Source organism: Schistocerca americana, chromosome 2 (assembly GCF_021461395.2).
Source record: "Schistocerca americana isolate TAMUIC-IGC-003095 chromosome 2, iqSchAmer2.1, whole genome shotgun sequence".
Taxonomy (NCBI): Eukaryota; Metazoa; Arthropoda; class Insecta; order Orthoptera; family Acrididae; genus Schistocerca; species Schistocerca americana.
Window position 1 is genome coordinate 391,339,077 of NC_060120.1, and position 22,931 is coordinate 391,362,007.

At 39.2% G+C, this 22,931-nt stretch overlaps 2 protein-coding genes across 3 annotated transcripts; both read right to left on the bottom strand.

The window, feature by feature from the left end:
- Positions 1–440: 440 nt before the first annotated feature.
- On the bottom strand, positions 441–22,890 carry LOC124595067 (DNA polymerase subunit gamma-2, mitochondrial). Of its 2 annotated transcripts, none has more exons than XM_047133648.1 (7): positions 22,828–22,890; positions 3,111–3,515; positions 2,361–2,608; positions 2,105–2,269; positions 1,834–2,020; positions 938–1,161; positions 441–855 (listed from the first exon to the last, which is right to left on the bottom strand). In XM_047133648.1, exons 2-7 carry the CDS (start codon positions 3,319–3,321, stop codon positions 796–798), a joined length of 1,095 nt encoding a protein of 364 aa, XP_046989604.1. In that variant the 5' UTR covers positions 3,322–3,515; positions 22,828–22,890; the 3' UTR covers positions 441–795. The 2 variants fall into 2 exon arrangements, with proteins under 2 accessions (XP_046989604.1, XP_046989603.1); XM_047133647.1 differs by lacking the exon at positions 22,828–22,890 and adding an exon at positions 22,644–22,778.
- Positions 3,368–3,889, bottom strand: LOC124594046 (glutamyl-tRNA(Gln) amidotransferase subunit C, mitochondrial). Its single transcript, XM_047132396.1, has 2 exons — positions 3,600–3,889; positions 3,368–3,515 (listed from the first exon to the last, which is right to left on the bottom strand). The coding sequence occupies exons 1-2, from the start codon at positions 3,887–3,889 to the stop codon at positions 3,368–3,370; spliced, it is 438 nt and encodes a 145-aa protein (XP_046988352.1).
- Positions 22,891–22,931: the final 41 nt, after the last annotated feature.

A 22,931-nucleotide genomic window follows, 5' to 3' on the forward strand; every position in this document is an offset into this window, starting at 1 on the left:
CAGCTCAGAAATGGAAATTGATATATGAAAAAATCTAAATACTTGTAGTAAAAAGCTCGTTGAGGAGAGGTGGGGTTTTCATTGTATCTGCACCTTTCCATTATGTTCCCAATTGCCCATTAATGATTTTTTTTCCAGAGAGTGCTTCTGCTGTTGATACAAGGTTTTCTTTGAACAACGTCCATTTCACTATGGGTAGTGTTAGTATTCCCTCTCACTCTCCCACATTCACTCCCCATCTCCCTCTCACTTTCATGTTTCGTTCTGTAACACCCCTGTGACTGTCATTATGAATACAGGGTGTGCAATATTTATGTTACAGCAGTGTATTAACCTTACAAATCTTACTCTCCATTTGAGATTTCTTAGATAATTTTATTGCTGATTAAACTGGTAACTACATTCCAATTATCAACAGCAGGAGGAGAAATCAGACATAATAACTTTCAGTCTTTATTTACGATTACATATTTACAGTAATAAGATAATGGGAAAATTTAATGTATTTACACTGAATATTGCATGTGTATATATTTAAGACTTATGGAGTAAATAATAAACAATGTAACTTAGCTTCTAGTTTTCCGTCTGCTGCATTTTTGCACCATGCAACAGTGAACAAAGACGAACTCACTGAATGACACGAGAATGGCTTACTGGCAGTCTTCACACAACAAATGAAATACTACTCATATTATTGCCACAAGCTGTCAGTTACAGTGTATATGAGTATAGGCTATTCCATATTTCCTATAGAAATAGAAAGCATCCAAAGCAAAGTCAGCAGACATCTGGTTAATAGTTCTTTAAAATTTTCTCCATGTACTCTCTCAGTTTGCTTATGTGGACCTGTTCCTGTTGGCAAAGTATCAAAATTTTATATTATGAGGTAGAAATTAAGGAAGACACAGTTATAAAGTGCAATATAGCAACTTACTTTCAGAGTAGTGTCACGATTTCTGAGAGTTATAATGCCATTCTTCAGTGACGTGTCATTAAGTACAGCAGTGTATGGAATGCCAAGTTCATCATTGCGTACAAATTGTGATTCAAGAGACTTCTTAACCAAATCTGGTAACAACAATGTCGAAATTCCACTATCACGTGTTTGCTTTGTTAAGTAAACTGCAAGCTGATTTAGTTCTTCACCTGCAGATGAAGCTGAAACATATAATGCAAACAACAGCTGAATATCGAAGTCTACACACACTGGTATTCTGTATGACTCTACAGCATAATTTTTAAAACTTACTGTAAATGGTGACAGGCTGTTTAATACTGTGTGATGTGTGATACTTCGAGCACAAAGACTGTATCAGCATAAAGAAAAGGAGTGTCACAATCAATGTGAAATAGATCAGGTCACTAGTGCTATTAAAGGGGTCAATAAAGATAACTACTGTTATAGTTTTGCATTTAGTCTTTCAGAAGGTGCTTTATAAACTGCTAATTGTTGTCTGACTTACCATTTATAAAAATTGTGTGTGTGTGTGTGTGTGTGTGTGTGTGTGTGTGTGTGTGTGTGTGTGTGTGTGTGTTTGTTTTTTCTGGTTCAGTACTAAACTTTAAGTCACCATACAACAATGTGTGTGAGCTGATTCACAGTTCAAACAAAGGCAGCGACATTCCATCTCCAGAAGGACCATGTCTAGTTGAGATGTGTGTTACCACAAATCAAACTTCAAGTTTATGCCTGCTTTACTTAATTATAATCACCACATGGAATTAATAAACAATGAAAAAAGTTTGGGCATTATGATATTTTTCAGAATAATTAAGTGTCAATCAGTACTGTGACAGCTGTTCACAGTCTGCTGTACAAGAACTACTTACATGATGCAGATGCAGAAAAGCTCAATTTGAAAGGTGCTAGCTTTCTGTGGAATCTCATTACTTCCCTTGGTAATCCAGCAAATGCTGTTTCATCATATCCATCACAAAGGAATGTAAATACAGCACGTTCTACAGACAAAGTGCTTTCAACAATGTGAGGTGTAACTTTCTTCCGTCCATCTTTTGCCTGTTCGGAGCATATGGCAAATGTCTTAAAATAAACAGAGAGAGTCCATCATAGACAAGAAATGGTGCTACAACTTCTACATACTTCAAACACAGTTCTGATAGCCAAGTCTTGATCTGCTGTTGTCCAGTAACTTAGTGTTTCCACATTTTGTGAGCCCCATGGGAAATTGGCTTGAATGTGCACTGACTGGCTTTTCTCATTGTTTTGTACATCAGACAGGACAAAACGACTTGGGCAGGCTGAAAACTAGTCACAAGGATTTTTCTCATAAATTATCTACATTCTATTGTGCATAAATCTGAAAATGTTTTTAAATACTATCAATTAGCATCATTACCTTTCTCCACCACATTTTTCTATGTCTTTGCCACTGATAATAAAAATGTGTTGCCTTTGAGGGTGCCACAAACATAAATGTTTTCAAGAATGTGCATTTCTTAGGGTAGAAGTATAGACTTTCATCAAGTATATGCTGCTGTTTCTCGCAATATTTATCTGCACAGAGATTTGGTGTCTCAACTACTACTCCAAATGGCAACTGTCCACTATTTAAATTTCTCACATATTCATATGCTTCTTTCAAGTCTGGTGGAGAAAAAAGAAAAATGAAGAAATTAGAGATAAACATTACTACCTGATGCACTGCATAAAAGTGTAGCAATACTAATAGTTTTCCTAAAAAAATTAGCAATAAGGACTCACTCACAGTGCTTCTGAAACTTTGTTTGCATTGGATCAAAATTCTTTCAAACTGTAATGAGAATAAACTACAATTTCCTGGCATAAAGTTTACCTTCACAGATGGGAAATGGTAGTTTTCTCCTGAATGTAAATGACAGTGCAATTGTTTACCACCACCACCACCACCACCACCACCACCAAGGTGACAGAACTATTACTTATCAGAATTGATAACTATGTTCATTTACTCATTCAGTGGTGCATCGCCCATGAACAATAAACTACCAAATGAACAATTTTGGAAAAGAATCCCCTTTTGATAATATATGGGATTGCACTGCAGAAATAACTACCATTTTAATCAAAATGTTACATTCTGAATGTACATTACTATGATTAAGCTCACCATGAATAGTATGTCCAGCATCACTTCTGCTCACATAATGAGGGAAGACACCTATTTCAGAACTAATCACATTGGCATGTAACCATTCATGGCATAAAAACTTTTTCAACAGTTCACCAACTGGCCCAAATTTCATACAGTACAAAGAGTTCTCAGAGAAAATTGGTTTTGCCAGTGAATGTCTTTCACATATCTGCAATATTTTCTGCATCTTTAACAATTTTTTGCACAAACTAATTCTATTCTGATAGACTCAATCATTCTTCAGATTTCTTGTCTCTTGGTGTAAACGGAATGTTTCCTGTAGGAGCAACAAAATATTCTTCCTCTGTTACAGAAGCATTTGCCATCACATCCTTCCGCAAGTTTCCTTCTGTAACTTTGTCATCTCTAAGATATAAACTCCTAGAGATAAGAAAAAGAATACCACAATGAAATTAATTGTCACAGCTTATCACTACTGCTTCAGCAAACAAAAATAATGCTTACATGTCAAGAACCGTTATGAGAGGGTCCACATCTGTGGTATCAACCAATCGAATCTGATCTGCAAATCTTATAGCTTCCTCAAGTTGTTCAATCCCTCTCTCATTTGCAAAATCTACTAGTGACAATCTTTCAAGAAGTTCTATGGTATTTTGGTCAATTTTTGTTTCTGGTGGGAGTGAGTGCTTTTCTGTTACTGAGTACACTGGTTTCTGTGGCACTTTAGAAGACAGGAATCTTGCAACGCTCCCAAAGACATATTCCTTTACAATCAGTTGTGTCAGTATTTTCATTTTTTAAATAATGACAGACTGAAATAAAGTCATACCACTATTAGATTTTGGAAAACCATGAACAAAAAATTCCAGTATAAAACATGCAAACAAGAGTGGGTGCAAAAACAAAAAACAGCAGCAGCCTCCTTAACCATTGACCTGTCACGTGGGGTCTTCAGAAGCCTAGCTTCTACATAAATGTCAATTACATACTTTTAAAAGTTTTCCAGCAGTCTGTTACTCTTGGTAGCTTCCTAAAAGGAACAATACTTAACAACCGTGCTGCCAACAATCACTCTGCACACGTGTGCCATTAGGTACTGGCATGTGTTTCTGCACGAGGCTCTAGGGACCCCACACGATGACTAGCGTAAGTGAAGTTCTACAGGTTTCTTTATTTGTTTTGTGACTTTAAGTTTCTTTTGTTACAGTATTTACAGCAATGATTCATTCTGTTGAAGAGCAGTTCAAATAAAATAAACATGGATGAATGATAGCGTGAATGAATTCTGAGATGGCTGGAAGAGGAAAATGACGAAATTATTGGTGTTGAAGAAGATGAAGAAGAGAATGTCAATTTTCCGGTGGAAGTTAGTGGTCACGGCACAGAGTCAAAGCAAGACCGCAAAGATAACAGTTCTCAAGACCATTTTCAATCACCAGAATCTTCATATAGTGATGAAGATTACGTTTCATTATCGAATTTATCGTCACATTATTTGTATTCTGTCAAAAAAAGACGGAACCTACACTCCTTACCAACAGGCTGCTAGAAGATGACTTCATAATATTGTCACAGAACAACCAAGTCCCCAAGGCGCAGCATGTGAGGTTAGTAACTCTTTAGAATCTTGGTTATTGTTTATTGACTTAGAAATGTTGCAGTACATAGTAGACTGCACAAATATAAAAATAACATCAATGACAGACAACGAGAACGCGGGCTTACAAATTTGACTGAGTTTAAAGCTTTGTTTGGCATCATGTACATAAGTAGTCACATACTTCGATTGATGACATTTGGATTACTAATGGAACTGACCTTGATTTCAGTTGTGTTGTTATATCTAAACAGCAATTTCAGTTTTTACTTAGAGCTCTTAGATTTGATGACATTCACACACGTTGAGAGCGAAATCTAACAAGACAAGTTGGCACCGATCAGGTGATTATACGTCTTTGTCAATGATTACAAGAAACATTATAGAAACAATGAGTACGTTACAGTGGATGAGATGCTACAGAATTTCAGAGGATCCTGTCGATTTCATCAATACATGCCCAGCAAACCTTTAGTAGATGCTGTTACATTTTACACCAGAAAATTAGAGATTTATTTTGGTAAACAGCCGGAAGGACCTTTTTATCAAGACACTTCGACCAACGCACTTGTCAAGTGGCTAATTGCTCCCATATCAGGTAATGGATGAAATGTGACACTGGACAAGTGGTTCACAAGCATTCCTTTGGCAGAAGAACTACTGAGGGATCACAGATTGACAGTGGTGGGTACACTTCGAAAAAATAAACCAAAAATTCCAAGCGAATTCAAGCAGAAAGGTATGCAACAATGCCCAGCAATTTTTGGTTATCAACCAACAATCACTTTGCTGTCTTATTGCCCAAAGAACGAAACAGTAATACTTCTTTCACAATGCATCACACTGGTGTCATAGATGATAGTGTCCACAAAAAACTTCCTGAAATTGTTAAGGTTCCTCCCCCCCTCCCCCCTCAATAAAACAGAAGGGGGAGTTGATGTAGTGAACCAACTTATCCACAGCTACTCTGTTGTGTGAGTTTGCCACTGATGGGCACTGCAGCTGCTCTTTACTTTTATGGACGTTGGTACGCTGAATGCTCACATAATACTGGACACAGCAGTCAATCAGTCACACAAAATGTAACAAAGTTTTCTTGGAAACATTGGCATTTGAACTGTTGCCCTCAACTGCATTTACGAGCAACTATAATGACTTTCCCTCACGAGTTGAAACAGTGTACATTGTGATTCATGGATGTACCACCTGATGATAATGATTTTGTACCAACGAGAAAGCGTTTCATTCATTGTCCAAGATGAGCAGATAGAAAATTCACATCTATTTGTCAATTTTGCAAGGGTAATATACGCCCAGCTCGTGCCAAACCAGTGTGCACCGTATGTGTTCGAAACTAAAACTAGGCCCACTTAGGTGTTTGAAAGTTTATACATTTTTTTATCAGTTCATGTACCTTTGTATTTTTAATTAGTTTTATGTCTGTGTTGAACACAAATAATTATAAGATTTAAAGAAATTGCTTAGTTTGCATAAAGAAAGAAATATCATGATAAACTTGTTCCAAAGAGACTATGTGCACACAACATAAATAAATAACTGTAAGTTAATTACTTCTTTATTTCATTATAGTACTATTGCACAAAAAAAATCCTATAAAATAATATCCAAAACATACGTCATAACAGCAATAAGGTGCTGTTTATCCTTTTGGGGTCCCGCATGACCCCACGCGATGCCTCACGTTACGATAAAGACATGACGACGGGTTGAGGTTTAATAACTTACTCAGTTAAATTTTGATAAGCACAAAATGCAGTAAGTAGTAGTGACAGTTTATTGCTGATACCTATGCAGTTTGTTTCTATGATGTCTTTGACTTATCTATAGGTATACCTTGACTTGTTACATGTACCCTGAAGGTTCCCTACCGTGGCAGGATTTGCAGCACATAATAAAGGAATGAATCAATTAATGAATCAACACGTTTAATGGATTTATCACATAGAATTAGCCTTGGATAGAGCATATGGTAGACTTTTGTTTATTGGTAGAATACTGGGGAAGTGCAGTCAGTCTACAAAAGACATTGCTTATGAATCACTTGTGCAACCACTTCTAAAATATGGCTCAAATGCGCAGGGCCCATATCAGACAGGACTAACAGGGGATACTGAACATATACAGAGAAGGGCAGGGCAGCACGAATGGTCACAGGTTTGTTTCATCCGTGAGAGAGTGTCACATATCCTGAGGGAACTGAACTGGCAGACACTCTATGACAGATGTAAACTATCCCGAGAAAGTATATTAACAAAGTTTGAAGAACGGGTTTTATATGATTACTCTAGGGACATACTACAAACCCCTTACATATCACTCACATAGGGATCAGGAAGGTAAAATTAGAATAATTACTGCACGCATAAGAGGAAGAAAGTCTAATAACTGATACAATTGATACAATGGGACGTACCCACTGCCATGCACTTCACAGTGGTTTGCAGAGTATAGATGTAGAAATGAGAAATTCAGTGTTCTTTCAGTGTTCTGGATAAACAGTCTTTTTTTTTTTCTTCTTCTCCTCTGCTTATGCCTTCTATGTTCAGTTGATAAATTCATACTGAAAGTCCAACCTTAAGAATCTGAATGTCCTACAAAGGACCTCTTTGGTTATCTTTCCTCCATGGACTCCGACGGAAATGTTGTTTAAGTCCCTGTGGTCTCATCTTAATAGTTGTTGCTCATATAGCACCACACAGGGGACACATGCATGGTAAGAGAGGTAATACCTGGAGATGTGAGCCAAAGTCCTTTATCACACACACTCCAAAAATGCCCAATGACGTGCACCACAGAGCCCTAACCAGAGTTCCCCACAATCAGCACTGTGCAATAATTCCCCAGAAAGGACTGTTCATACCCATCATACACTCCTGCCCAAAGCCAAGACGGAACTTTACAAAAGCTAACTGATCTTAATTTTCCAAACAGATGCCAACATAGAATGGGAAAAGCTCAGCAAAACAATGCATATTAAGAGGTTACTGCAAAAAATACATTCTTGGTTGAAATGAGGATAGCAAAAGGATCCTCAAGGATATGAATACAATGGTGATCCTACTACTGTCTCTGACCTTCCACAATTGCTAAATGAGAGCTGACAGAAAAGACAGAAGGAAACCGTACCCTCCTTAAACCATACTTACTTCAGCAGGAAAGAATGGTTCTTAATCATAAAGCTAAATACAGCAAACACCACCATCCGACATAAATGTAACATAAATTTAGATGTTATGGCGAATTACACGACCTCCCCCAACAAGGCTTCCCAAGATAAACATATCGAAAGCGAAGCAAGACCTCTCTTAAAAGTAAACAAATGGTCAGCTCCACAAATATCTAAGTTTTCCAGCACAGTTCAATTGGAAGAGATCATAGAAGCTATGAACAACATGAAAAGTAGAAAGGCAGCAGGCACTGATGGTATTTACCACCAGTTTCTATTGCACTGTCATTCTGCTAGTTTTAAACAGCTTGAAACCTTTTCAAACATCTTGGGGACAAGTCATCTGCTATTTATCTTTGAGAAAACTAAGATCACTGATGCACAGTAGCCAAATGAAGATCCTTCAAAAGTTGAAAACTACTACACCATTACTACCCTCAATGTCATGTTCAAGGTCCTTCAGAGGACCATTTGTAACAGTATCTGCTCAGCCATCAACAAACAAGTCCCGGTAAAGCAAGCTGGCTTTAGTGTAGGAAGAGGATGTAAGGAAATGGTTCTAGCAGTAGCAACTCATGTCAAAAATGGCTTTGAGAATCAGAAGATAAACATGGGTATCGTATTAGATTGAACTGCAGCTTATAACACTGTCTGGCATGACAAACTCATGCTCAAATACGAAGTGCATTCAAGTTCTAAGGCCTCCGATTTTTTTTCTCCGGACTGGAAAGAGATAGAAACATGCACATTGTTTTAAAATGAGGCCGCGTTCATTGTCAATACGTCCCAGAGATGGCAGCACCGTACGGCAGATGGAATTTTACCGCCAGCGGCGAGAACGAGAACTGTTTTAAATACTTAAAAGTTTTCCTTACTTGAACAGCGTGCAATCATTCGTTTTCTGAATTTGCGTGGTGTGAAACCAACTGAAATTCATCGACAGTTGAAGGAGACATGTGGTGATGGAGTTATGGATGTGTCGAAAGGGCGTTCGTGGGTGCGACAGTTTAATGAAGGCAGAACATCGTGTGACAACAAACCGAAACAACCTCGGGCTCGCACAAGCCGGTCTGACGACATGATCGAGAAAGTGGAGAGAATTGTTTTGGGGGATCGCCGGATGACTGTTGAACAGATCGCCTCCAGAGTTGGCATTTCTGTGGGTTCTGTGCACACAATCCTGCACGACGACCTGTAAATGCGAAAAGTGTCATCCAGGTGGGTGCCACGAATGCTGACAGACGACCACATGGCTGCCCGTGTGGCATGTTGCCAAGCAATGTTGACGCGCAACGACAGCATGAATGGGACTTTCTTTTCGTCGGTTGTGACAATGGACGAGACGTGGATGCCATTTTTCAATCCAGAAACAAAGTGCCAGTCAGCTCAATGGAAGCACACAGATTCACCGCCACCAAAAAAATTTCGGGTACCTGCCAGTGCTGAAAAAATGATTGTGTCCATGTTCTGGGACAGCGAGGGCGTAATCCTTACCCATTGCGTTCCAAAGGGCACTACGGTAACAGGTGCATCCTACGAAAATGTTTTGAAGAACAAATTCCTTCCTGCACTGCAACAAAAACGTCCGGGAAGGGCTGCGCGTGTGCTGTTTCACCAAGACAACGCACCCGCACATCGAGCTAACGTTACGCAACAGTTTCTTCGTGATAACAACTTTGAAGTGATTCCTCATGCTCCCTACTCACCTGACCTGGCTCCTAGTGACTTTTGGCTTTTTCCAACAATGAAAGACACTCTCCGTGGCCGCACATTCACCAGCCGTGCTGCTATTGCCTCAGCGATTTTCCAGTGGTCAAAACAGACTCCTAAAGAAGCCTTCGCCGCTGCCATGGAATCATGGCGTCAGTGTTGTGAAAAATGTGTACGTCTGCAGGGCGATTACGTCGAGAAGTAACGACAGTTTCATCGATTTCGGGTGAGTAGTTAATTAGAAAAAAAATCGGAGGCCTTAGAACTTGAATGCACCTCGTACATCAATGACATTCTGTGTCACAGACTAACCACTCTAACTGGCAACATGCTGAACAACAGAGACTTCCAGGTGTTATTAGAGAAGTCTAAAAATAAATTATGGTATCCCACAAGGTTCTGTTTTGGCCCCACTCTTTTTTAATTTGGATACATACGACCTTCCAGAAATGCAGGCCAGGAAATTTATTGACACTGACAATATTGCTCCAAATGCTCAAGATCAAAGCTTTGGGGAAGCTGAAGCAACACTAACATGATACCTGAAGATGATGGAAGAATACTTCAAACAGCTCTCTGTGGCCAAATCCTCAAAAGCCCATTGTATCAACTTTTTACCTATGAGAGAATTAAGCAAACTACAAACCTAACATCACATTTAGAGATCAAACTCTCCAATATTGCAACACTCCAAAATACCTTCGTGTGACCCTAGACAGTTCTCTGACATAGGTCACAACTAAAATCAAAACTCTGAACTACATAGTCCATTAGCTAACAGGAATCACCAGGGTGCCATGCAACAATCCTCAGATCATAAAATTTAGCTTTTTCTTACTCAGCCATGGAGTACTGCTATTCCACTTAGCTAAACAGTATTCATACTAAAAGAATTGACGCACATCTTAAGCAAATGCACCTCATCACTGGGTGTCCCACAAATTCACACTGGCTGGTCCTTAGTAATATTCCACCGCCATCCACAACATGATCAGCGTCATTGCTGAACAGGTGGACAAGAATAAAAAAACAACCCACAATTACCAATTCTTTCAAAATTTCATCGTCAGAACCCCAGTGACTGATGCCATTGTGCCATACAGCAAACAGCCTGAAGTGTAATAACTTCAACATGCAAGAAGCCTGGAACAATTGTGGTAGGAACAATCTTCCATGAAGCATCACCAATTAATCAAAACTTCCTAGGAGTGACCAGTAGGTTTTTATCCACCCCAATGACACTGGTGCATACTGTATCAGATCAGAACTCAACTGGAAAAATGTGGAACACTGCTACACCAATGGGGATGGAAGTTCTGCCCTGGATGTAACTGTGGCGAAGAGCAGCAAACAGTATATCACATAACATCTGAATGTTCCCTCAGAGCATTCAGAGGGACAATGGGAGATCTTCACAAGTTGTATGCAGAAGCTTCTGACTGTATTTCAAACCTGGACTTGGGGCTATGAACCCATTGCAAATTTGATATTGTGTTTATCTGTGTAGAAGTGTACATCTTTGTTGTAAATATGTCGTTTAGCATTTCTCCTTTCGTCATACTTCTGTATATAGGGTCACACCATGCTGTAAATGGAGTTTCTGCATTAGTAGACCAAAAGGAAGGCTACTGCAACCTCCACACTGGTTTCATCTGCTTAGTGACAAATAATGTAGTACACTGTATGACTATAAAGACAGAAAATCTTTATGTTAACTGAGTCGCCACAGAGCTTTTGCACAAGGAGATATAAATATTCCTGACAATGATATAACAAAAAGTCCTGGGTCAGGAAAGATAAAGCGTAGGCAGTAATTGACAAGTGAAAGTAACAGCTTTTTTTTTTTTAAAAAAAAAAAAAAAATACCACACACAACACAAATGGTAGAAAATATCATGAGAGGAAGGTGTGGGTACAAGAAAAAAAACATAGATAAAATAATTTAAATAAAGAATGTCAGCAATAACAAAGGTATTTCCTTCTAACAGTGATCAACACTATATTATTTGCTATCCTGGGGCAATAAGAAGCCAAAGTCAAGCATCAAATGGAATGCTGAATAAACTTTAGGAAATTTTAATTAAACTAAAACTCTGAAATAATCATTAGAATCATGAAAACCATGTCAATCTTTCTGAACCTAAGGAATTTTATAACTGAAACAGTGAGCTTTTGTTAGATATCCTTAACCAATTCAGGGTTGATTTGCAACACCTAGACACCATGGTGAACGCAAAATCCAAAGAGATTATCTGTCTCATTTGGTTTTATCGAGCCCATTCACAAAATTGACATCTGAATCTGGAGGATAGTACTAACAAGAAAACTAATAACGTACACTGAAAATAGGATCCAAATGTAAAATAATCAAGGAAGATTTAACTGACAGCATCACTGAAAGGATCCAAATCAACCTGCTAAAGGAAATCACCAAACAAACCAACTTAGATATCTTCTTCAGGAAGTAATCAACATCAAAGGTGCCCCACCAAAACTTCAGTCAAAATACTGATACATCAGAAAGTAGAAACACTCAAGCATATAGGAGAGACCACAATGAAAAATGACCTGAATAAGAAAGCATTTGCAGAATGATTATGCAGTCTTACGAAAGAAAACCAAACATCATGCTTTTCAAATACATCATATAATAGTTCTGAAACCAGCTGAAACATAATATCTCAGAGGTGGTACAGGATTCCTCAGAAAGAGGGAGAGGCAAGAGTGCAAAATCATTAGAATAATTCTGGAAGACAATTACAAGTCAACAGTTGTTATAACAACAAAACAACCACACAGAAGTTTACAGTAAATTGCAGGAACGATATGCAAAATATGAGCTTCATTTCATGGTTACCACAAAATAATGGGCAGAACAGGTTAACTAATGCGGCCGGTAGTCATGTGTGCAGGTTGCTTGCATGTATGAATGACGTGTGCGCGTGTGTGTGTGTGTGTGTGTGTGTGTGTGTGTGTGTGTGTGTGTTTTACTGACGAAGGCTAGGACCAAAAGCTTTATGTAAATGTTTCATTGTGTATGTCTGCAACTTAACGTGTCCTCTTTATGGTAAGTAGCAATCTGTCTTTTCCTACATTGTTGATGTTCCTACATGGAGTCTCCGTTGTTTGATTTAACCAAAAATATATTTGACTTTTACTACAAGACACCCACAAATGACATATCCAAACAGTAGAAATCAAACACAAAAATGGTTACAAAAAGATATCACCCACCAGTGGGATGAACTGATGTGAGATGAACAATAGCCAAGATGCAGTGCCCTCTGGATGAAGGACTCCACTACTGGAGGAATTTTTTGGCTTAGAAAAAATTGTAGGTCACTGCCAAATGCAGCAAAGTTTTACATGGCCCAAGTAAGATTAAACAAATAAACAGAAGTGTATAACAAAATTCAACAATCCATGTTGGAATGTAACAGTGTTATGAAAAGGATAGTTGCTGCTCACCATAAAGCGAAGGTACTGAGTCACAGATAGGCACAACAAAAAGACTGTCAAAAGTGAGCTTTCGGCCAACAAGGCCTTCGTCAGAGATTGAACGTGCACAGCGCGCATCTCTGGCGGCTGAGGCCACACAAGTATGTAACAAAAGTAGTCATCAACTCTATTATTAGCTTTAGCATAACAATGTTATACTAAGCATAATTCTATTACAAATGGGTTCTCTTTGTCCTCTATTCATCTGACAACTAACTCACCCAGCAAATTATAGGAGACATGGACTGGTCAAATCTATTTGCAGTATGTCAACTAACTGTGTAACCATCAAGTCAAAGAAAAAGTACATTTATTAAAACACCACCTGTTACCAACTGCACTCGCATTTCAGTACAGTAAGTAAAGGAGAATAAGAAAGCTATTGTACCTGCAACAACATCTTCTATCCCCACATGTCTGCTATTTGCATAAGCACAGCTTGTGATGTGCTACCACTAACTCCACCCCCCCTCCCCCTCCGCCTCCTGTGCCTCCACAACTGCCCCAAAGCATGACGATGTGGCACGCATACTGTGTTGCTGCCGAGCACTGCATGCAGCCAGGTGAGGGCAGGAGCAGACATCTAGGTATCATGTTGCTGAAGTGTACAAATTTTACAATGTATACACGGTACAACAAATTTAATAATTTTTTAAAAGTGATCAATGTTCATCCACTACTTCACACTTTAAAGTGTTGACTGTTTATTTATTAAGCTGTCTTGGTACCAAATTTGATCAAAATTGATTTAGTCATGAAAACTTTTTCACGTGTTATAGTACAGAAGTACGCATTAAAAATACTGAGATTTAAACGTCTCTTCCTAGCGTAAAAGGTGATTATAATTAAACTTTCAAAATGCTGTAGAAATAACACCACTGATCACAATGATGTCAAATTGTAACGGAATATTATCAGACAAGGGGGAAAACATACAGCTGAAGAAAAAAAAAAATTAGTGTGAAATTGATCAACAGATGGTGCTGTATGTGTCAGAATATGTAAATGAAAACACCTGTCGTGCGCATGATCCACTGAAGTTGGTATAAACATGCCAGGTACACAGCATTTCCTTCTTTTGCATCTGCAACGTTTGCCATGACCCTCTCAATGCAGGATTGCACTCTGCTTGTAAAGCTGTATTACATGAATGATGACTGAACATGCCGCTCTGCAGCAGTTCCGGACTCTAAAGGTTTTGAAAAAAGGCGTTGGTCTGATGACTACCATGCGTCTGAAACCATTAAAACTGAATACAGCTCCAGAGCCCAATGGAGTCCCTATCAGATTCTACATTGAATTTGTGGCCAAGTTAGCCTCTCTTCTAACTATAATCCATACACCTCTAGAACAAAAACCATTCCCTGTAGTTGGAAGAAAGCACAGGTAACACCTGTCTACAAGAAGGGTAGTAGAAGTAATCCACAAAACTACCATCCAATATCCTTGGCACCGATTTTTTGTAGAATCTTAGAACATATTCTGGGCTCTGAGATATCTCTCTACGCCAAGCAGCATGGGTTCCAAATACACTGATGGTGTGAAACCTTACTCCACTATCTCACGACATACTGAAAGCTCTGGATCAAGGCAACCAGGTAGATGCAGTATTTCTTTATTACTGAAAAGCATTTGACTGAATACCACACCTAACCTTATTGTCAAAAGTACATTCATGTAGGATATCAATGAAATTTGTGACTGGATTGAGAACTTTTTGGCAGGGAGGCCACAGCACATTATCTCGGATGGGGAGTTACCATCAAATGCAGAAGTAACTTTGGATGTGTCCCAGGGAAGCGTTTTGGGACATTTGCTGTTCACCTTTCAGACAATATTAATAGTAAAATCAGGCTTTTGCAGATGATGTACTTATCTAAAATTAAGTCCTACCTGAGAGAAGCTGCATAAATATTCAGTCAGATCTTGATAAGATTTCACGCAGTGACACCGACCTACATAGGGAGAAATGATCACCACGATAAAATAAGGGAAATCTGAGCTCGTATGGAAAGATACAGGTGTTCGTTCTTCCCACATGCAATATGAGATTGGAATAATAGGGAATAGTGAAAGTGGTTCAGTGAACCCCCTTGCCAGGCACTTAAATATTATTTGCAAAGAATCCATGTAGATGTAGACTGTACACTTCACAAAAGAAAAAAAAAAAAAATGTAGTAACCTATGACTGTAATATCAATGATTCACAGCTGGAATCGGTCCATTCATACAAATAACAGGGTGTAACACTGCAGGGATATTAAATGAAATGATCACATAGGCTCAATTGTGAGTAAAGCACATAGCAGACTTCAGTTTATTTATAGAATACTGGGGAAGAGCAATCAGTCTACAAAGGAGATTGCTTACAAATCACTCATACCACCCATTCTAGAATAATATTGCTCAAGTGTGTGGGACCAGTACAAATATGACTAAAAGGGGATATTGAAAAATATACGGAGAAGGCCAGTACAAATGGTCACAGGCTTGTCCGACCCGTGGGTGCTGAAGAAACTAACCTGGCAGACTTCTGAAGATAGTAGTCTTTCTCGGGATAGTTTAGTCTAACTAGCTAAGTTTCAAGAACTGGCTTTAAATGATGACTTTATGAATATACTGCAACCACCTACTTATCACTCACGCAGGGATCGTGAGGACAATATTAGAATAATTACAGCACGCACAGAGGCATTTAAACAATCATTCTTACCACACTCCATATGTGAAAGGAATGGGAAGAAATTCTAATAACTGGTGCAATGGGACGTATCCTCTACCATTCAGTTCATGGTGGATTGCAGAGTACAGATGTAGATTATTTATTAGTGATGTGCCACCTCCACCTAGCCTGAGGCAGCTGGAGCCACGGACAGTTTGTGGAGGTGCACCACTGTTATAAATACTGGGACATTTATAATATCTCGACCCTTTACCAGAAGATGATGAGTATCACACCTGCAGAAATGCTGTGGTATCTTTAAGACTGCAAACCAGTTGGAAACCCGTGAGCTTTTTGTCATCAACAATGGAAGCTAACATAGTGGTACAGCTTCGCTGGTTCTGTGAACAGGTACTGTGCACTGCTAGTAGTAGTAGTAGTAGTAGTAGTAGTAGTAGTACAGCCCCCACAGAGGTCAATACATTTTCTGTATCCTGAAGAATTTACCTCTAGCAGCAGATTCCTGAACCTGTTATTATGATTATATGTAAGAGCATCGGGATCTGAAGAAATTTATACAAGAGGAGACAGTATTATAATACTGCCATTTTTTTGAAACATTTCTTTATTGTGTAACGGTAGTGAAATTCCTGAATGGAACAATATAAAAAATAAGGGAACGGCAACCACTGATATATGGGAGACTGATGCGAGACACATAGGCCCACATAACAGAAAACAGTATTCACTACCTTTTGATCTCTGGCTCTTATTCTAGTAAAAGTACACAGAACCACACAGGTATCCAAACGCACAGTATCAGACTCGGCACCACTGATTACTGAGATCAGTTGCCTGGGCTGATGGATGGGAGGGGAGAGTAGGGAAGGACGCACGAGGCAAGGAGGACATAGTTGGGTAGTGCGAGACAGCAGTGGGAAAGACAGACGACTCACTAGACAGCATGACAGAAGGAGTTCTGAGAGAATAGAGGATATAAGAGATATGGAATAGGGAGATGAGGGAGAAAGGTTAGCCGAGGTTTAGGGAAGGGGAATTGTGAGAACACAGGATATGCTGGAGAGATAGTTCCCACCTGCATTCGGAGCATCCTGTCCTGGAAGGAAGTATCCAAAAGGCACATTTAGTGAAGCAGTGAAAGCCATTTGTGTTGTGGTGTGCTGTCTATTTGGCAACTGCATCACACTAAGTTTGCAATTGGCCACCATTTCATGGTGACCATTCATGCAAGAAGACAGTTGTGACTTCTGAAATTTTCCCAGCATATTTCTTCTTCCAGTAATTTTCAGATCTGCATTCGGATACCACCAACATTCTGCCACGATATTTCAGCCCAGAGACATCCGGCCATCCTCACATGAGTTGACGAAGTACTGAAGAGACCTGATGCAGTCATGGTATTCATAGCGAATTCCATGCATGCGAACAGTACTGGCGGTTTACGGTACATGCGTTAGGAGGTGACGTGCGTGAGGCAGCCAAGTTGTATGTGCTGCCCTCAGTGGTGAAGTAAGAACAAACTAATCGCAAAGTATCAACTGAGCATGTTGATTACATTGTGAAATCATCATTTTAATAACAGGATTCCAATTTTTATCAAGCTGAAAGCCGTTGTCACAATTCATTAAACTATCAGCAAGACATTATTTCCATGGATTCTTTAATTACAGAGTCCCAGAGGCTGGAAACTGGTGCTAAAATATTGGTGTTGTTGTAATCAATTGAATGACCCATGGAAATGCAATGTTCTGCCACTGCTGATTTTAAAGGTTGCCACAGATGGGTGTGTCTTTCGTGTTCTACACAGCGTTCGTGGACTGTTTGTGTCATCTGACCTATATATGCAGAGCTACACTCACAGGGAATTTTATAAACACCAGGCTTCCTCAATTGTAAATCGTCTTTAATGGATCCAATCCATGGAAATACGTCTTGCTGATAATTTAATGAATCGTGACAACAACTTTCAGCTTGATAAAAATTGGAATCCTATTATTAAAATGATGCGGTCACAACGTAATAGACATGCTCAGTCAATACTAAGCGATTAGTTTGTTCTTACTTCACCACTGCGGGCAGCCCACACAACTTGGCTGTCTCGCGCATGTCACCACCTACCGCATGCGCCATAAACCGCCAGTACGATTCGCATGCGTGGAAATGATGGGATCTGGCTGCAAGCCCAAAAATTACTGGAAGAAGACAGTTCGTTATCTGTCATGCCCACATAGACTACTGCACAGTAACTGCAGCATAAATGATATATAACATGGCTGATTTTACATCTGACCCTACCTTTTATAGGATAGGAAATGCCTGCAACAGGAATTTGGCACGAGGTGGTGGGTCACTGTATGGGACAAGTCTTTTACCTGGGTCATCCACAAGGCAATGACACAGGTGGTGCAAGATTGATGGCAGGACTGGAATAGGAATAAGGATATTCTATAGGTTGTGTGTGCAGCAAATCACTACTTTGGAAGATGAGTGCATGATGAGAGGTAGTTGAAATACTAGTGAAGGATGTGGCTGAATTTTCCGAGGCCCTGATACTGAGAGAATAGACGAGTGCCGTTCAGAGGCTGGTTAACAAATTACTGGTGTTGGAGGAGATGACATGGAAGATCTGTTTATGGATCAGCTGGATAGTATATTGCCTGTCAACAAAGAGTCTGGTAAGTTATCAGTAAATTTCGATAACTCCTGCTATCCAGTGCTATATGCAGCATTCATGGCTGGCAAGGCTATTAGTAAAAGACTTTTTTACATGGAATGGGGACAGATGTCAAAGGGAAAGGTACTGCTGGTGGTTGGTGCACTTCATAAGAACAGACGTGTTTATGGAACTAAATGAGAGCTGGAAATCAACATGTACGAAGATGGCTCATTATGTTGAGAAGATTCAGGTGAAGCTGATTTTGGAGTAGGTTTCAAGGTTGTGGAGAAAGGAACAAAGGTTATCCTTGCCTTGAGCCCATATCATAAATGAATCTGAAGTTTAGGCCTATAGATTTGAAATAAATTTGGGACGCGATGTGGTTAGCTAGAATTACAAAAAAGGTGATGGGTTTGGTATCAGGAGGATGCCAAGGAATACACATGGTATGTTGGTATACAAGGACATCACATTCACAGTGACCAACACAAAGTCTGTGGTAATGGGACAAGAACTGTGAGAAGGTGGTGAAGGAAGTGAATGGTGTCCTGGATGCAGGATGGGAGGTTACAAACAACAGTTTGGAGGTGTTGGTCAACAAAGGCAGTAACCATCAACAATGATACAACTATTAGGGAGACATGTGGGATTGGGTTCGTGGAGTATGTAAGGGGTAGGACCGCAGGAGTTGCTAGTGTGAGGAAGGAGACAGATTCAGGTGTCAAGTTTTGGGATGGACCTATGGCCTTGAGAAGCTGCTGGAAGTCATGTTCGGCTTCTGGGATGGAATCATAGCCCTAAGATTTATGTGCAGTAGGTGCAGTAAGTTGGTGAAGATCCTAAGCCACATAATCACTGCAGTTCATGACCAGAGTAGTTGAGCCTTTGTTCACGGGAGGTATGATGGGATTTGATGGTCTGGATCGTTTTCATGTTACAGATAACTGAGTATTCCATAGAAGTGATGTTTGACTCACTAAGGTGGGATTTGGGAAAATAAGATGAGGCCAGGTTAGAAGTGAGGAATTCTTGAAGGACAACCAGGGGATGATTGTGTGGGAGGGAAAGATTATCATAGTTGGAGGGAGGTTAAAACTGTTCTAAAACAATGTTCCATGTGGAGTTTTGTTTGGCTGTTGTCAGTGAGCTGCACGGCAAAGAAATGTTTCAACTACGGAGAACGAGTAAAGGTGAGCAGGTCCTTTACAAGTCCACTATGGTTCAACTTATGTTTTGGGCTAGAGGTGATGCCTATAAACAGTATTGGGACTTCTGTGTGTCTCTCCTGCTCCTCCTCACATTACCGCACTACACCGCCCGTGTCTTGCGTGCCCTTCTCTGAACCCTCCACACATATATCAGAGTAAGTATCTACTCTCAATAATCGATAGGCCCCACTCGATAATAAAATGTCACTGAGGATGGGGTTGTGTGCGTTTTGGTGACTGTGTGGATGTCTGTTCTACCAACTAAAAAAAAAAGAGCCAGAGCTCAAAAGCTAGTGAACACATACCACATATCAGTTGGCTAATGGTGGGCAGCTTCCTTTTCCTTATTTTACTTTAAAAAAGTAAAGATTTGTGCACGAGAAGGACACTAAACGTATGTCCTAAACAGCAATTATAGTAATATACTCAGTAAAATGATTAATGAAAACCAATTCATCTGTAATGTTATACGTCTACTGTGTTACAACTGCTTTCATGTGTAACTTCATCAGGTTGCCAAACTGTGTTTAAGTCATGACGCGAATGATCTGGTTATCATATGTAATGTCAAAGACCAGTTCCAAAAACACTGATTATAAACTATCTGTCAACCACCTGGTAGAAGTATGCACTCTGCACACAGTTTATGAATAAATGTGTGATAATACAGAAGAGAGAGTTTCTGTTACTCGCTAAAATTAGTGTCAGCTGTGGTGCTGCACATGATCAAGATTATTCTCAATATATTTCTGAAGGTAAATTACATTGATTATACTAGTAGCATACATGAAAAATGCAACTTGTTATATAATTAACACAATTATGTACACCACTTGTTTTGATTAATCTGCAACTACATCATCATATGATTAAATCACGAGTGTCCAGCAAGTTAGGAAATAGAACCAAAACATATGCACAAAATATATTTCTATTCATATACCAATTATGTTAGGCTCATACAAAGTACTAAAATCTGGAAACAAGAAAAGAAGTCACAACTTCATAAAAATATGTTTCCTAGATATCAGCCAAAAAAAATAAAATAAACAACCAGCAAAAAATGCCACTGATTAACAGTCTTCAAAGTGGAGAAACAAGGAATAAAATTCGAAAAAAATGGCTTATATGAATTGCATTATACAGCATCTGCTTAGAAAACTTGTCTTTGTATCATATTCTGGGTTTACTGCCTTATTTTCATACCTTTAATTTTTTAAATTGTGACCTGCATAATTCAAAGTTAAACAAAATGTGTTTTGAAAGCTTTATTTTGGGATTATTTGTGTAAAACTTGATCCAGACCCGGCATTCAACCAGATGAAAGTGGAAAACCACCCTAAAAACACACCGACAGACCTGATTTAACATTCTTCGACTGAATTGAGACATTCTTGTCTCCCAATTTGTCACATTACTGTGTAACCTTGCCAAATGGGTTGGAGTAGTCTTAACTTTTATGACTGCTTATTCCACTATGTTTCACTCTGTAGAATTTTTAGAAGGTACAAACTCCGAGAACGAACATTTTTTTGATCTTGAAATTTCACTATTGTCTTCCTTTCTTAGACCAGAAAACATTTTCCTCTTTCTGACTTTTTCATTTGGATCTACACATGAAGCACACTTGAGCACATCTACAATATAAAATGACCATGTTCTGGAGTCTACTAAATTTGCTTTACTGTGTAAAACTGAATACTGTTTCATCAAAGCATCATTGCACATATCTGTGGATGGGCAAAACTCACAAATTTACGTTTTACTGCAGGAAGAGGGAGAGAGTCCTTGGAGGAATAACAGACAGATAATGCCAAGGTATGTTACAGCGATAATTTGCTACAGTACTTAGCATCAAGATCTCTTACCAATCCCTTGCTGCAACTTGGAAAAGACTGTATAATTAAGTGACACGGGAAAGATTGTGGAATTTTTCAACACCATAATTTAAAGGTTCGCAACTGCCTTCACGACAACACAGCACCAAAACTGATGCTGCGACAAGGAAACAGCACCATTTCTCATGCACAACCTTACAGACATAAAATGCTAAGTTATATAATGATTGCTAAAGTAACAGCATTTCCCCATCACACTTAGCAATTCTAAAGCTGTGGTTAATAGAATCTTAGACAATCACTGATATAGATAAACAAGGAGTATGTAACAATTTAAAAGCGTGGAACCCTGGCTCCTGGAGGAAGTAAGTGATCAACTGTTGCCACCCCCTTTCAGACACCTACGGGCATGAGTGTGTTGTAATTTGGGGGGGGGGGGGGGGGGGTTGACATACAATTACAAAGCAAATATATCACGCATGACTTTAAATGAATGGGAGACACAAATATAATTTTGTGTGGGCTTCGCTCTCTTTTCTGGATTTGATATGATGTTATGTAGTAGTCTGTTGCAATCTTCAGTCCAAAGACTGATCTGATGTATCTGTCCACATCAGTCTACCCTGGAAAAGCCTCTTCATCTATACGTAACGACTGCAGCTAGATCCGTTTGAACTTGCTTGGTGTATTCTTGCCTAGGTGTCGCACTACAGTTTTTACCCTTCGCACCCCCTCCAGTTACCAAACTGAGTATTCCTTAACATCTCAAGAAGTGCCCCATCAACGAATCCCATCTTCAGTATACTTCTATATCACCCCAATTCAAAAGAAGCTTCTCTTTTTGCACTGATCGCTTCTCATCCACAATTCACCTCTATGCAAGACTACACTCGAAGCAAATTCAGAAAAAAAGACTCTTCAATTTATACTCTTAGGTACTTTGGTGCAGAAACATTTAACAAACTAACATCTAACATAATGCAAGAATCTGGGAATCCCTCGGAAGTCAAAATTAAGAACACCCCGCATCTAACCTGAAATTTCCTGTTGGCTAAAGAACTAGCAGTATTCATTGTAAACCTGAATTGACAGTGGTAGTGTACTGTACTCAAACCTCTGGTTGTAGACAAAGTTAACTATTCTTTGAAAAATAAAATTAGTTAACCATTACCCACTGCTCTCACACGAACGGATATAAGAGACAAAAGATGAGTATGCTTCCTACACAGTACACAACTATACATTCATTCTAAGGCATGAAAAAAACTGCTTTAAAAAAGAGAGTACGCCGAACATGGTAGTAGAAGACTACCTGCTCCTTTCAAACCCCTCCGTACTAAAAGATAATCACTAACCAACTAACTCGTTAAACTATTGTCCTTCGGCAAATAAATGGTGCACTAAAAACATAGTCATAGGTAATAACACTACAACTGCCAAAGTTTCTATTGCGAAAGCT

Excerpts from the sequence above, each read along its gene's own strand:
- LOC124595067 (XM_047133648.1), bottom strand. The coding sequence starts at position 3,321 with ATGCAGAAAATATTGCAGATATGTGAAAGACATTCACTGGCAAAACCA. Across the intron at positions 2,609-3,110 it reads TGCTGGACATACTATTCATG|ACTTGAAAGAAGCATATGAA; the intron begins GTGAGCTTAATC and ends TTTCTCCACCAG. Across the intron at positions 2,021-2,104 it reads CTATCAGAACTGTGTTTGAA|GCAAAAGATGGACGGAAGAA; the intron begins GTATGTAGAAGT and ends TGCTCCGAACAG.
- LOC124594046 (XM_047132396.1), bottom strand. The coding sequence starts at position 3,889 with ATGAAAATACTGACACAACTGATTGTAAAGGAATATGTCTTTGGGAGC. Across the intron at positions 3,516-3,599 it reads CTCATAACGGTTCTTGACAT|GAGTTTATATCTTAGAGATG; the intron begins GTAAGCATTATT and ends TCTTATCTCTAG.